General features: G+C 43.6%; 2 protein-coding genes across 2 annotated transcripts in view; one reads left to right on the forward strand and one right to left on the reverse strand.

Annotated features, from left to right (window-relative positions):
* CNRIP1 (cannabinoid receptor interacting protein 1) lies at positions 1-7,194 on the reverse strand. The gene is made up of 3 exons (XM_053938357.1): positions 6,866-7,194; positions 6,041-6,185; positions 1-1,438 (listed from the first exon to the last, which is right to left on the reverse strand). The coding sequence occupies exons 1-3, from the start codon at positions 7,042-7,044 to the stop codon at positions 1,274-1,276; spliced, it is 489 nt and encodes a 162-aa protein (XP_053794332.1). The 5' UTR covers positions 7,045-7,194; the 3' UTR covers positions 1-1,273.
* PLEK (pleckstrin) overlaps positions 3,545-13,862 on the forward strand; it is a 25,183-nt gene continuing 14,865 nt past the window's right edge. Inside the window, exon 1 of the mRNA XM_053938356.1 lies at positions 3,545-3,561. The gene's annotated coding sequence lies outside the window, so the exon portion shown is untranslated. The remainder of the gene's footprint in view (positions 3,562-13,862) is intronic.

Consider the following 13,862-nt stretch of genomic DNA (forward strand, 5'->3'; position numbering starts at 1 on the left):
GATTGTTTAGGTCCTTTATTACAAAGATCAAAAGTCATGTTTACCATTTACATATACAATTTACAAATTATTCACAAAGGGAATAACAGATATGCAGGAAGTGACAGCTTACTTCAACCCAAGCTGGGGACAGGACAAGTGTAGTCGTTTCCTTGCTTCCCTGTCTTTACTGAAATAAAAGATATGTCTGTTTTCTGTTGTCTGTTTGTGTTAAACACTGATCTAGTGTTTATGAAGCACCTTGAGTTATAACTATGCAAATGCTTGCATGCTTATCTTTATTTGAAAGACTGCAGTGCATGTATAAACATGCACTGGGATCTGCACTCTTCACACTGCTGAGTGCTTGTTGGTCAGAAATCTTGTCAATGAATACAGTGGTCAGGCTTGAAAATGTTGATTTCTAAGATTTAACTGATTTCAGCAATGTGCCATTAAAATAAAAATGGAGTTTAATATCAGAATTCTTACTCTAGGAAATAAATTAAGTATGGCTGCTGTATCTCTCAAGGATACTATATGATCTTAAGACGGTCTTAGCCACGTTGTTAGATGTCTTGGATAACACAACTGATTTATTGCTCTTCCTTCATCATGTTTTATACCATTTCCTAATGCTATTTCAAAGACTGGGCAACTTAACAAAAAAGAATCCTCTTTAGGAGATTTGGTAAATCAGCAAACTTCACAGAATATCTTACAGCACTTAACAAAAGGGAGAATGAGTTCCCAAATCCCTTGGTATGAAAGCACAATACCAACAGTGCATTAGCTGCCATTTAGCTAAACCTACAAGTAACCATATTTTTAATTTTTGGTGTCCACTGGGAGGACAGTATGACAAGATGTTTGAAGGAACACACCGATTTTGGAGCAAACACAAATGTCAATACAGAAATCACCAATGTGATGTTAATCCAAATTCTAAGCAATGAAGCAAAACACTTCACAGTTGTTACATCTAGTCAGAATAATCCAAATACTTACAACAGTATTATGATATGACTTCCTACCAAGCTATCAGATAATCCTTTACCATGAACCTTTCAGTATTCTCAGGGTGACTGATAAAGAATGTTGCAGATGCCATGGTAAACTTAAAATACAGTAATAGGCAAATATTTTAGTGGCACCACCTGTATATACAATGTAGTTGCTGGAACCTTATGGACAAAGCAGTGTTACAGTATGCCTTTGTTAAGGCTTCTTGCTGGTTTAAAAAGGTAGATTTTTCTTTAGGGAGATTGTCCAGCAGTATTGGTTTCCCATCTCTTCAGTGGAAGGTCTCTTTATTGATCCACATGAGACTGCGTGTTTCATTTGGTTTGCATTCGTACTCAATGCTGCCAAAGCTGTTTCCCCATTGGCAGTGATCCCGTTTGTGGTAGTTGTAGAATTTCACTTGCCAGACTGTCTCAAAAACGCCAATGTCATTAAACTGTGAGGAAGAGGGAATACCAGTGTTAGTGAGCTGATTGTTTTGTTGGTTTCTCTTTCATCCTGAGAAATAGCACTTGTGAAGCTGCAGAACATAAAACACCTGATAAAAGGATCATTGTTCCTCAGATCAATAAATCGAAGACCTGTAAAACCTGCTCTAAAAATCAGAAAGTGTTTTATGTATAGCCATACATAATACATGAAGGATCAGATCCTGCATGCACTGTCCTCTTGCACTCACAGCTGGGATAGGCGAGGGAGTGAAAATATTCAAGTTGCCACATGGACAACTGTTACTAAACAAGAATCAAAGCCATAATCTTTCTTAAGATGACAGCTTGTATATACTGTAGATCATGTACCTGTGATCTGCAGTGATGCAGACCAACACTTTACCTTTATACCATACCTAGAGGCTGCAGTTGAGATTGGGAAGATTCTTCTTCTCCTCAGTCTGAAACTTTTAATGTATCTGCATTTTGGAGTCTTGTACTTGTAGTGTATTGACTGAGTGTGCTGCTCTTGCACACCACTTACTACTTTACTGGGATTCTATTCCACATTTTAAATGAGACTTGAGCAAGAGAATTTCTGTGTGCCTATCTGTAACTGCTAGCTGGACTGTGATACTGCAGCTGAGTAGTAGGAACTGGTAAAGAGATAATCAGTCTGTTTAGCAGACAAGTGTCTAATACAGCGAAGTAGTGAGACATTGTCTTTAAAATGTCTGTGCATGCAGCTTTGAAGTGAATTAGACTGTGGCTATAATAAAAGTTCTGTGGCTATAATAAAAAAGTTCTGTAAAATAAAGTTTTTGTTTTTTTTCTTTAAGCCACTCCTAGACACCTGTACCACATCAGAAAAACATCAGTGAGGCTTTCAAGCCTAAATTATGATTTCAGTTTTAATGGTAATGGAAAATTTGACTTCCTATGCCTTAAGACATTGCAGAGAATCTCAAGTGTGGGTGTGAAGCTTGTATGTATTGCCATTGGTCCTAAGCCAGTATGGCTTGTTGATTGTGTTATGTTGTTAGAAGATACTAAATAGTGAATTCAGTGCTACTGAATGGCACCATTCTTCAGTACTTTTTCCCTTTCAGTATTTCCATCACTCACTTTAATGACAGCTTCTTCACTTGCCTGTTTTCCATTCGTATCATGTGCCTGGGAGCTGATCTTTGATCATCTGCCTGCTATAATCACACTTGCAAAATCAGTATGAAAGCCCTTTTACAGAGAAATTGTTCCTGATTTACAAGCAGAGTCTTCTGTACCTGGATTTTTCAGAAGGGCACATTTGTTGTTGTTTTTTTGAAATTCAAGATGTGGTTTGTAAGGTGCTGCTGTGTAACAGCCATTACTTTATACCTTCCCTCCACCCACCGTGGTAAGTTAAATTTAGCCGTGACAATAACAGAAGTTGCTGTGTTCTGTAAGTGGAGGGGTTTTATTGGCTCCAGTTACAAATGTTACCTTGAAGGAGTAACTGAAATATTTCTGCCGCTTCCTTTGACTAAGAAAGAATCAGAGGTACAGGCTACTTTATCTCTCCCAGCAACTAAAACCTTAATTAAGAACTTTTTTTAATCAATCATCTTTGATAGTAGTCCTGTTACACTTATAATGCAAGACAGTAAAGGTTAAGCACATTGGATATTACTGTGCACAGTCCACAAAACTTGTCAGAGAGGAGAATCAGCCATCCTCAGTGCAGAAACTAAGGAAGGAAAGGCATTTCTAATAACATTTGTAGAAGGTGATATGACACAAGAGCATAATTTCATTTCCTTAATGTGTATGAAGGATCTGAATTTCAAAAAGATAGATGAAGAAAGCAAATTTAATTTTCCTTCAATGACCCAGTTTGCTGAGCTACCCTGAGTAGTTTGACTGCTGTGGATTTCCAGGAGAAGGAAAAAATTAATTGCAGATCTTTTCTACTACCATGTGCCTCCCCCAGCCCAGTACTTAGCACATGCAGAAGCTCTGTGACATAATGAACATTCTGCATCCTCAAGCTCCCCTGAATTCCCATGGCTCCTGCAGTTGAATCCTGGCTACTCCACTGAGCTTATATATGGGCATCCCCAGGGAGGAAGAATAGCCCTGCTCTTTGCAGGTCAGGCTTCAGGTTAAGTGTATTTCCCTGTCTGCTCTTCTCTATTATCTGGTGCTGTAGGAGTAAATAGTTATTTAATCACTCCCTCTGCATTTACATGCTGAGATGATTTTATAGTTATTACTGTGAATACAGTTCTAGCTTCTTTATTCAATCTTTGACTGGTCTGATCAAGAATAAAATGAGGTCCAAAGGCAGGCTCCTAACTTAGTTTAGACCATTTGCCAGACAGTTGAGCAGTTTCTGGATAGTGTGCATGATTGCCCAATCAGGTAACAGAAACATATAATCAGATTCTGGAATTCAGAAACAGGACTGCTGTTTAACATGTATAAACTCTGGCTGTCATGGGACAGATGTCCACTAGCCAGTTAAAGCAGCAACACAAAGAAATATTTGTTTAAAGTTTCAAAGCAGATAGGAAAGAAGTTCTTATGGATCTTAATGTACCTGAAGTCATTCAGACACTAGATTGGCAGTATCAGACTTGGTTTTGACTGCAGGACTGATCTCACAATCTATTTCTAATGTGAATTCAGTTTTTATGCCTAAAATAGTGTCCTTATCACCATAGGATGCATGGGGATTCTGTCTGTTCTAGAAAAGGAAGTGGAGGCAGAAGTTCCTCATAGTTGAAGGAAACAGGAAAATTTAAAGCTGTTTGCAATAAGCTCAGTTTTGAAGATTCAGGAAGTAGGTATCCAAAGCAGTTTTCCGACTGGGGTATCTGAGGCTTGTTCCCTAAATCTGTTACAGCTCTGCTTAGCTAAGCAGCTAAATGGTGAGTTAAACATGTAAATCCCTGTTGAGTTGACTATATTTAATACTTAAAAGTATCATTTGTGGGTATCTAAGTCTGTACTGATGAACCTATCTATCAAGATCAGTTCCTAAAAGGAATTAAGGACCTTGTTAATGCTTGAAAATCCTATTAGCTTCATGGTTAATATCCCAGGATCTGATCTGTAAAAGCAGCTCTTTGGGCAAATATTGTGGCTATTCATTCTGATGCTGCAACAAACCAGGTCAGAGCTTGTAGCTGAAAGTCAGACCCTCCTTACATTTCATCCGTGATTTGACTTGGTTGTCTCCAAAGGAAAAGTTAAACTTCTAGATTTTCAGAGTTCACATCAGTGCTGCACTTAAGGGTAAAGGTGACCAGCAAAACAGAGATGCCTTAGTCAAAGCAGATGTTTTTTTGGGATTGCTGTCCTTTCTCCTCCTGGTGCAAGGTGAAATATAACTACAGTGATCAACAGTGGCATCCAGCAGCTATGCTCAGCTTGTTATGAAATAATACTGTGTTTCGTTTTCCTGGGTGTTAAAAGGAGGTGGCTGTATATAAAAGTAATTAATGTAATACTCCATATTAGTCTTAATAACCTAAGATTATGAAATAGTAACGTGATGTGGTCTCCAAAATTAAGTTAGGCACACTGTAATTATTAGAAACACCAAATGGAGATGTTACAGTTCTTATTCAGAAGGGGATTACTATGCTGAACTATGATTCCAGGAAAAAAAAAATACTGAAGAGCAATATGAAATCTTGTGTGCAGTAAGCAAATATCATAAAATTCTGAAATCTGGTGGGCTTGTATAAGCTGGAACAGACTCTTAAGAGAGCTTCAGATAAAGATGTCTTACTGCCTTGATTCCTTTTTTTTGGTACAGAAGACATGGAATAAACAGCAGGAATCCCTCACAGCTATAATGAGGAGAAGAAAAAAACAAACTGCCAAAACTGAGCATACCACCCAAAGAGTGCTGTGGAAATCTGCCTGCTGCTCTTCATGTCTTCTGTCAGCTCTGCTGCCTTGTGGGCTGGAGCTTTTGTCATCTCACTTTTGGGGCCATGGAGCCTCTCTCTTTAAGACTGGGGTGAGGAACCACTTAAATATGAACTTAGGTTTGTGGGTGCAGATAATGGAAACATATGGGAAAAGAGAGAAGACAGCCTGGGGTGTTGTTCTCATGCATGCATCTAGTCTCTGGCAAGTCCTCAGGCATGCTGAAGGTGACAGATGGAAGGGGAGAGCAGTCGCCCCTTGTACTTGGGGCATGTTGTGTGCCAAAAAAAAATGGTGCTGCCAGGCAAAAGAGGGTTCCTGTATGCCAAGGGATTGGATTTCTAGCCAACAACCTCGGTGGGAGCTGCCTGATATGTATAGTATGTCCTATAGAAGGGGTGGGGTGTTCAGCTCACAATTCTTTGTGCTGCAGCACCCCAAAGGGTTTTGCAGGTTTCTAGAAAACCTTCTACTTCCTCCTGGCCTTTGCTGTTTTCTTGGGAGAGAAGGCAGCAGGATTTGTATTTTCCAGCTATGTTCTGGCCAGCGACCTTAGTGACACAAAGCAAAGAGGAAGGCAGCAGCTGCAACTGGACTTTGCCCTGGAATATTTCGCCACATTCTCCCTGGGAGTCAACCCCCTGCTGGCCTCCCTCGTCCTCTCATGGCAGGCTTGGAGAACCACGTACCTGCATGTTGACTTGGATGGGTTGTCTCTCCCCACTTTTGGTATGGGGCACCCCTTCTGTGTCGTAGATCCCTGTGTAAGAGGCCACTTGTGCATCCCGTGATTTTTCCTCCAGTGGGACATTGACACCGCCGATGCCCATGGTCCTACAAAAAGACAGGATCCAGCCTTTCACAGCCCTGAATTCCCCCTTCCTTGGCAGTTTGGAGCCAGCACGTGGGTTTGCAGCCTGGTAGCCTCTGTGCTGGGGAAAAGCTTCAGGGATTTTAGCAGACCTGCATGTGCTGCTGACTCATTGGGGCTCCTGAAATATGGCAGGGCTCTGCAGTCACCCAGGGAAGGAGTAGAAAGGAGAGGCAGGCGGGATCTGATTTCGAATGGATAGGGAGAGGTCAGTCGAATCTCTTCGGCGGCGCTGCCCCTCCACCCAGAGCTGGTTCCCCATCTGGTCCCCGTCCCTGCTTTGCCACGCCGCAGCGAGGCTTGGGCATTGTGTAGGAGGAGCTTCTTCCTCCAGCGAAAACCGCGGGGAATGAGGGAGAAAAGGAGCTGGGCTTGAAAAATCTCCGGGAGAAGGTGGAGAGGGAGAGGGAAGGCAGCGATTCCCACCCGTGGCATCCCCCCATGCCAGCCAGGCGGAGCACAGGGAACAGCTGGCGAGGGACCCAGAAACGGGGCCACCGAAGTAAAAGGGCGGGGAGGGAGAAATCACGGAAGCCCTGCGCTGTCAGCCTGCCAGGAAAAAACATTAAACGTCTAAAAATAAAGCAGCGGGGAGGGAGAGGAGGGCCGGGGGAGCCGCCCCGAGGAGGACGGCCGCACTTACGTGGCCTGGACGGTGCCGGGTCGGAGGGACACCTCGATCTTGTACTTGGCCCCGGTCAGCAGCTTGATGGTGCGGTTCTGGCCGAAGCGCTGCCCGTCCACCTTGAAATACACGGCCCCGTCGTTGGGCTGGATCTTGAGGGAGACGCTGATTTTCACGAGGCCGGGGATGTCGCCCATCGCTTGCGGCCGGAGGGGCCTGCGGGCTCTGCGCGCGTCTCGCCCCCTCCGAGGAAAGGCGGCTGGCCGGGAGCGGGGGAGAGGAAGAGGAGGAGGGAGAAGGAAGAGGAGGGGCTGCCGGATCCCAGCCAGCCCAGCCCTTCCCAAAAGCAGCGGATGAGATACTTGATTATTTATTTTCCCTCCCATTAATCGCGGCGTAGCATCTGGGCGGTTGATGCCTTTCCCCACTCTTCTTCCCCCCCGCCTCCACTTCATCACCCCGCCCCATATCCCGGTTTTGGGGACATTTGCAGCTGCTCAGATTGCAGCCGGTTTCCAGGGAGTTAATCCGGCCCCGATTACTGCAGCCTTAATCCCCGCGGTTCGCCCCGGAGGAAACGAGAGGGGCCCGGGCCGGGCTCCGCCGTTCAGCACCACGGGCGCGGACAGCGGCACGGGCAGGGAGCGCCCCGCGGGCTCCTCCGCGGGGTCCCGGCCGGGGGAGCCCCGCAAATCCCCCCCGACCCCTCACATGGGGGAGCACCCAAACCACCCCCGACCCCTCACATGGGGGAGCCCCGCAAATCCCCCCCGACCCCTCACATGGGGGAGCCCCGCAAATCCCCCCCGACCCCTCACATGGGGGGAGCCCCACAAATCCTCTCCGACCCCTCACATGGGGGAGCACCCAAACCACCCCCGACCCCTCACATGGGGGAGCACCCAAACCACCCCCGACCCCTCACATGGGGGGAGCCCCGAAAATCCCCCCCGACCCCTCACCTGGGGGAGCACCCAAACCACCCCCGACCCCTCACATGGGGGGAGCCCCGAAAATCCCCCCGACCCCTCACCTGGGGGAGCCCCGCAAATCCCCCCCGACCCCTCACCTGGGGGGAGCCCCTCCAAACTACCCCTGACCCCTCACCTGGGGGGAGCCCCACAAATCCTCCCTGATTCCCTCACCTGGGGGAGCCCCGCAAATCCCCCCCGACCCCTCACCCGGGGGGAGCCCCCCAAAGCACCTGCCTACCCCTTATCTGGGGGGAACCCCCCCAAATCACCCTCCGATCTCCCACCCGGGAGAGGTTCAACCTCCCGAGGGTTGATCGAGCCCTCCGGGGTGGGCTGAAACATCGGTGTGGTGGCACGGAGGGGAGGGCAGGCAGCAAAGAGGTTTTCTGGTTCTTCTCTCTCTCCGTGCAGCAAAAGGTTTTGTTGAGTCACCACGCCTGGACTGAGGGTCACTGTCTTGCTCCCTGAGGTCAACAGTCAACATCAGCAGGCCAAGGTTTCTCCTGGGATTATTTTAATCACTTCATTGCAATCCTCTTATTTAAACTGAAAAAACCTCCTACACTGTAACTGCACTATAAGATCAGAATCTCTCGTTTCGAAGTCTAATACTACTCTTTACATATGGCTGGTGCCCTTTGTTCAAGAACAAAGATCTTTGAAACTGAACAATTTGCCATAATTCAACTCTCAGCCTGTCTCATTCCAATCTAACAGAGATTACTTTTAACCCAGGCAGGTTTGTGCCTCTTTTCCATTCTTTTTTATTTGTTCTTGTTTGCTGTTAAAACTGTAGCACTCTTATGTCTGACACAAGCTTTGGGCCACAAATATATTTTTTGCTTGGACATTATGGCAGAGTTAATGGTTTTGTTAGGAGAATTTCATAGGTCCATGTTGCACTGGGCCTAACCTGTTCTTTATTTCTCTAAGGCTGGGATGTACATATGATGCTGTAATGTAAACTAAGCCAAATTGTAGATACAGCATTGCCCAGCTGCATTTTCTTATGCATGAAAGTTATTCAGTGATTTAATTTTATTATGAATTTTAAGCAAAATAATACATTCTGCTGAAAACCTCTGGGAAAAAAAAAAAAAACAAATCCCTCAAATCCTACTGAATATCCCTTGCTTAGGGTCCAGCTAGACACAGTCTTCATAATGTGTTCAGCCATTCAGGTTCCCACAAACATATGGGCAGGATATGATCCCTGCCTCTCAGAACTGTGTATCTCTGCAAAATTACTAAACAAACAAAACAAAACCAACCAAACAACACCCACCCCCGGTGCATTTCTCCTTATGTCTTTTCATCACTGCAAGAAGAATCTCATTTTGCATTGCATTCTGCAGAAACTGCTGCATTTTGTGGTTTGTCGGAAGTTTTGCTAGCAGTAAATGCCCTTTCTGTAAGTTTAAATGTAATTCCATATGAAATCACAGAGGCCTGACCTGTGGGGAATCTGATACTACCGCTTAAAGTGGTGTGTGAAGAGTAATGGCCATTGCCAGGGATCAGATTTACTTGCTTCATGGGCCAGACATATCATGTTGTAGTAAATTGTGTGTAGCTGAAGACATTGATTTCAATTAGCTTCCGAAGTACATGAGAGGTCAGATCTGTAACGAGGCTTTTTTTCCCTCATTATTTCTGCCTGAATGATTATCTTTCTATGGACACAGCTCAGACTGGGACTTTATCCCTGACAAACATGAGGGATAAATAAAAAAAGCATCATATTATGGAATGTGTATGTATAGTAACTGTCTTACCATATGCAAGTGTAACATGGTGAGAGTAGCACATTTATTTATGAAGAAGAAATTCTTAATTTAGGCAATGAACTTCTTTTGATTGATCTAATAATTTCACTTGTGTTAATGCATTTACTTATCTGATCCTACCAGATGTCCTTTACCAGTATAGATCAAGGGAAGGGCTTGCCTTTGCTAAGTCCTTCTGGGAGATTAGTTTTGTTGCTGCCCACCTTAATGGCCCTGACCAGCATCACCTGGGGCTGCCCGTGGTTTAGTTTTAGTTTAGTTTTGGTTTCCATGCCCTTCCTGAATTACACTTATGACAGCTGTTCTCCAGCTCCTCCACAGACATCTCCAGCCATGGATGCCCTTGACCTTGCCCTGCATGTTGAGTACCTGGCTTGACCTCAGCCCAAGGATGGAGGTGTTTGATGCTGTGGGATGGGCCCTGGCCAGAAAAACCAGGCCCTTCCACTTCCCATGGGGATTTTCTATGGGTCCCAGATCTCAGGCTGCTACATTACCTGATGTAAATCACTTGATATTCTGTAGAGAGCAAAATACCTGAAGGAAGAAGAGTTGGTGTGTTTTTTCCACAAGCACAGAGTAAACATGCTGACATTTACAAGATTAAAATCTAAATAAATCGTCATAGACTTAGGACAAAGTCCTATTTCTCCTAAGCCACAGCAGCAATTTGCTTCTGGGAACAAAAAGATAAAGTTGCCTCAATTCCTCCATTCTCTACACCTACATTTGAGGGGTGGGGCTACAATATTTAATGTCTTTCTAAACTGCAAAACAGTTTTTCTGGTTGTTTGTTTGTTTGTTTGGGGGGTTTGTTTGGGTTTTTTTTTTTTTTTTTTTTTTTTTTTTTTTTTTTTTTGTGTGTGTGTCTGTGTTTCAGTTTGTTTTTTTTCAATCCTTCAAATCTACTTTTCATTCCCCTGGCAGCTGAAGCTTCCCAGTCCATTGTGTGGAGTCAGCAAGGTACATTAAGCTAATTCCCTGCCCTTGGGGTAGGAAGATTGGAGCACTCACCTGTGCCCTGGCAAATGCCTCAGTGCTTTCGAAGGGAGTGGCGAGTGAGTTGTACCCAGCAGTTCTATACCCCTTTTTCTTCCTAAGACTATGAAAGTCTCACACATCCTGCAAGCTAAGAGATAACATGCAGATGAACCAGGGCCTATGCTTTATGCAGGTCTAAATTATCTAGAAAACATTCTGGAGAGATGTGTTTGGTCTCTGGATTGCACCTACTCCATATGATCTCTCTAGGCATGATAATATGTGTCAACTGCATAAGCTTTCAAGTATTAACATTTATGCAGACCTTCTCATTAATGCATTAATCCTGCTGCAAAGCTCAACAATCATTAAATATGTAAAATGTACCTTGAGGAAGAGCAAGATGGTTCATTTAAGATGGCCAAACCACAGCATTTAGATTCCAAAGTGACATGTGATACTTGTATTAGCATTTTTATGCTTGCCCCTCTTTGATTAATTTCTTAACACAGTGCTAAATTTGGAAATGTTGTGGTTTGGGGTTTCTTTTCAAGAAGGATATGCAAAGCCACAATCTCTCATGCTCTAAAAATAGCCATATGTGTGATTCTGTATGTAGGGAATTGTGCTAAGGCTTGCACCTGCCAGCTCTCAATTTAAAACTTTGATTCTTTCAAGCCCTGTGCCTCTGTTCAGAATGAGAAGTGTTTTTTTACTGAAATATCAACTGGACAGTCTTTATCTTGTTTGGAAATCACTTGAGTGCATCGTCTTTCCCATACAGACAATAATTTTGAACATATAACATTTGTTATAATTTCCCCTGCAAGTGCAGCTTGATTTGCTGTAGTGACATATATTTATGGACAGGTCATGTGTTTTGCTGTAGATTAGGTGGAACATGTTAGAACTGTCTCTGCAAGGGCTTGTGGAGCAATGGAGCAGGTGTAACTGAGAATTTTTCCTTCCTTTCAGCTGCTGTATAGTTCCAATTTTTGGTATAAACACTTCTTAGTCCCTCAGGTAGATCTCTTGCTTAGATAAATGTGGTTTTGTTCAGTGCTTGCAGGAACTCATATTCTGAAGTAGCAGAAATAAAGCAGAATTTTCTGAAGAAATACAGCAGTAAGTTCTCCTGTACAACAACAGTAAACTGAGCTAACATATTCAGTTCTGCTGCAGATTTTGATACTGTGACAAATTCTGCTCCTCTGACATCATGCACCTTTACCTACTTGAGACAGAAATGGAGAGGACGTAATAAGTTATAGCAGATTTCCACATTGCAGCTTATCTTCTCTTTCTGACAAAGCTCTTCCTCCCCTTTGTGGAGAGGTAAAAGAAATGCAGCTTTTCCTCTCTCTTGTGCCTGGTTCTGCTCTTTAGGAATGGCTGGACAAAGAAGACCACATCCACAGTCCACACACTTGCACCTGCCACAGTTACTGTGTGTTGAAGGACCATTTTGCCTCACATGAATGATTCAGTTACATCAGCAGGTTTCTGTCTGGGTTGGGGGGGGATGAAGTGCTGATTTCCCTGCAGTGGTGTGTGGTAAATGAAACCAAACCTCAGCGTTAAAGAACAGGATTGTACCAGACTTGTAAAGTGGAACAGCAAAAGGACCAGCTGAGCACTGAAGCTGAAATAGAAACAATATAGGGAAGTGTTACAAAAGTGGTTGCCTTCAGCTAACATTAGATGGAAGTTATTTAGTGTTTTGACTGAGTAGAATAAGTAGTAATGGTAAATTCTGGAGCCTTTGGCTAGGTGTCACTGTGTTTAGATTTACATTTCATACCTCCAAAGGCTTTTTATGTAGGTAAGTGAGAAAAAGGAGCTTTTGTGAATTGTGAATTGATCCTTTTCTGTTTTCATTAAACCGCTTTTTAGTTTAGGGATATATAGTTCTTCTATTGAGGAGTACCCATCCCTGGTCTTCTCATATCATCAATTTATTGTGCAGGGCCTTGTCATCCTGATTCAGCACAAATTCTGAGTCAGCAGGAGCAGGTGAGCAGGAAAACCTGCACAAAGGATGCCTGCAGGGAGGGAAATACTGGCAGGTCCTTTTGTCTTTGCTCCACACAAGGCCTTCCAGCTGGGGATGGGGCTTCCTTTCCTCAGACCCGAGGTGGGGGAAGCAAAGTAGAGACAGAAGGAAGAGCTAACTGTGATTCTGTTCTCAGTCTTTAATCATAGCTCCAAGCTCTGAAGCATTATGTCCTCAAGGCAGATAATAAACCGATAATTTGGCTTCCAAATTACACTTGGAGAGTTACTGTTGTCTGTGACTGGTATTTTTGATTTATCTAATTGGAGAAAAGGAAAACAAAGTATCTTTTCCTGAAGATAGAACCACAGAAATGAAAGGGAAGAGAAGGAAACAATTCACCTTCTTAAAGCAGAAAGAATTAGTGACCAAAAAAGGCATTATACAGGAGGATTCTACAAGCTACTCAGTCCATCAAACATCCTTTTAAGACTTATGGGGGATGAAGAGAACCTTCACAGAAATATAACTCAGAAATCCAGTTAGATCATCTCTGCTCTGGGAATCCAGAGCATCTTCTGTTCATTCCAAGTCCTGGACCTGGTAGGCAAATTCGCTACTGTAAATGTTAGACAAGGTTTTTGATCACTTTTTAGTGGTAAACTTGTACTTTTAGTTCCAAGAGCCATGAAATTTTATTAGGTCTGTTTGAGTTTCTGTCTCTAATAATTTTAAAATCTATTTCTTGAATTCAAGTATGCTTCACAGCCAGAGAATACATGGAGTCTTTCATTTGCAAACTGATGGATGATTGGCTTCATCAGCAACTAGTGCCTCTAATAGCAGTAAGATCCTTACAACAGTATGACTTACATGAGCAAAGGAACAATGTACTGGGACTGCAGGTTTTAGAAACCCCAAACAACATAGTGATAGATTAAATCATCACAAAAAGGTATGCTTTGGACAGAATGCACCATGACATAACCAGAATGTTTCAGGTTAAAGTGTTTAACCTGAAACAGGTGGTATAGACAGCTGCTCTGCCTGCAGAGAGACTGCATGTGTCATTTGAGCAGCAACTCATTGAGAAAGACCTGGAAAAGGAAATTCTCCATTCAGATAGTGAGGAGAAACACCCAGCAGCTGGGATAGTGAAGCATTGACACAGATAACCAAGGAAGGAGTGGAGTCTCTTCTGTGGGAATACCACTAAATAGGCATCAGTGAGGAATGTACAGGAAAGGTCTCTGAGGTTCTGCTACCCCTCTGGTCCTTTA

This window comes from Vidua chalybeata, chromosome 3 (genome assembly GCF_026979565.1).
Source record: "Vidua chalybeata isolate OUT-0048 chromosome 3, bVidCha1 merged haplotype, whole genome shotgun sequence".
Classification (NCBI taxonomy): Eukaryota; Metazoa; Chordata; class Aves; order Passeriformes; family Viduidae; genus Vidua; species Vidua chalybeata.

Excerpts from the sequence above, each read along its gene's own strand:
- CNRIP1 (XM_053938357.1), bottom strand. The coding sequence starts at position 7,044 with ATGGGCGACATCCCCGGCCTCGTGAAAATCAGCGTCTCCCTCAAGATC. Across the intron at positions 6,186-6,865 it reads CCCGGCACCGTCCAGGCCAC|GACCATGGGCATCGGCGGTG; the intron begins GTAAGTGCGGCC and ends GTCTTTTTGTAG. Across the intron at positions 1,439-6,040 it reads CCATCCAAGTCAACATGCAG|TTTAATGACATTGGCGTTTT; the intron begins GTACGTGGTTCT and ends TCTTCCTCACAG.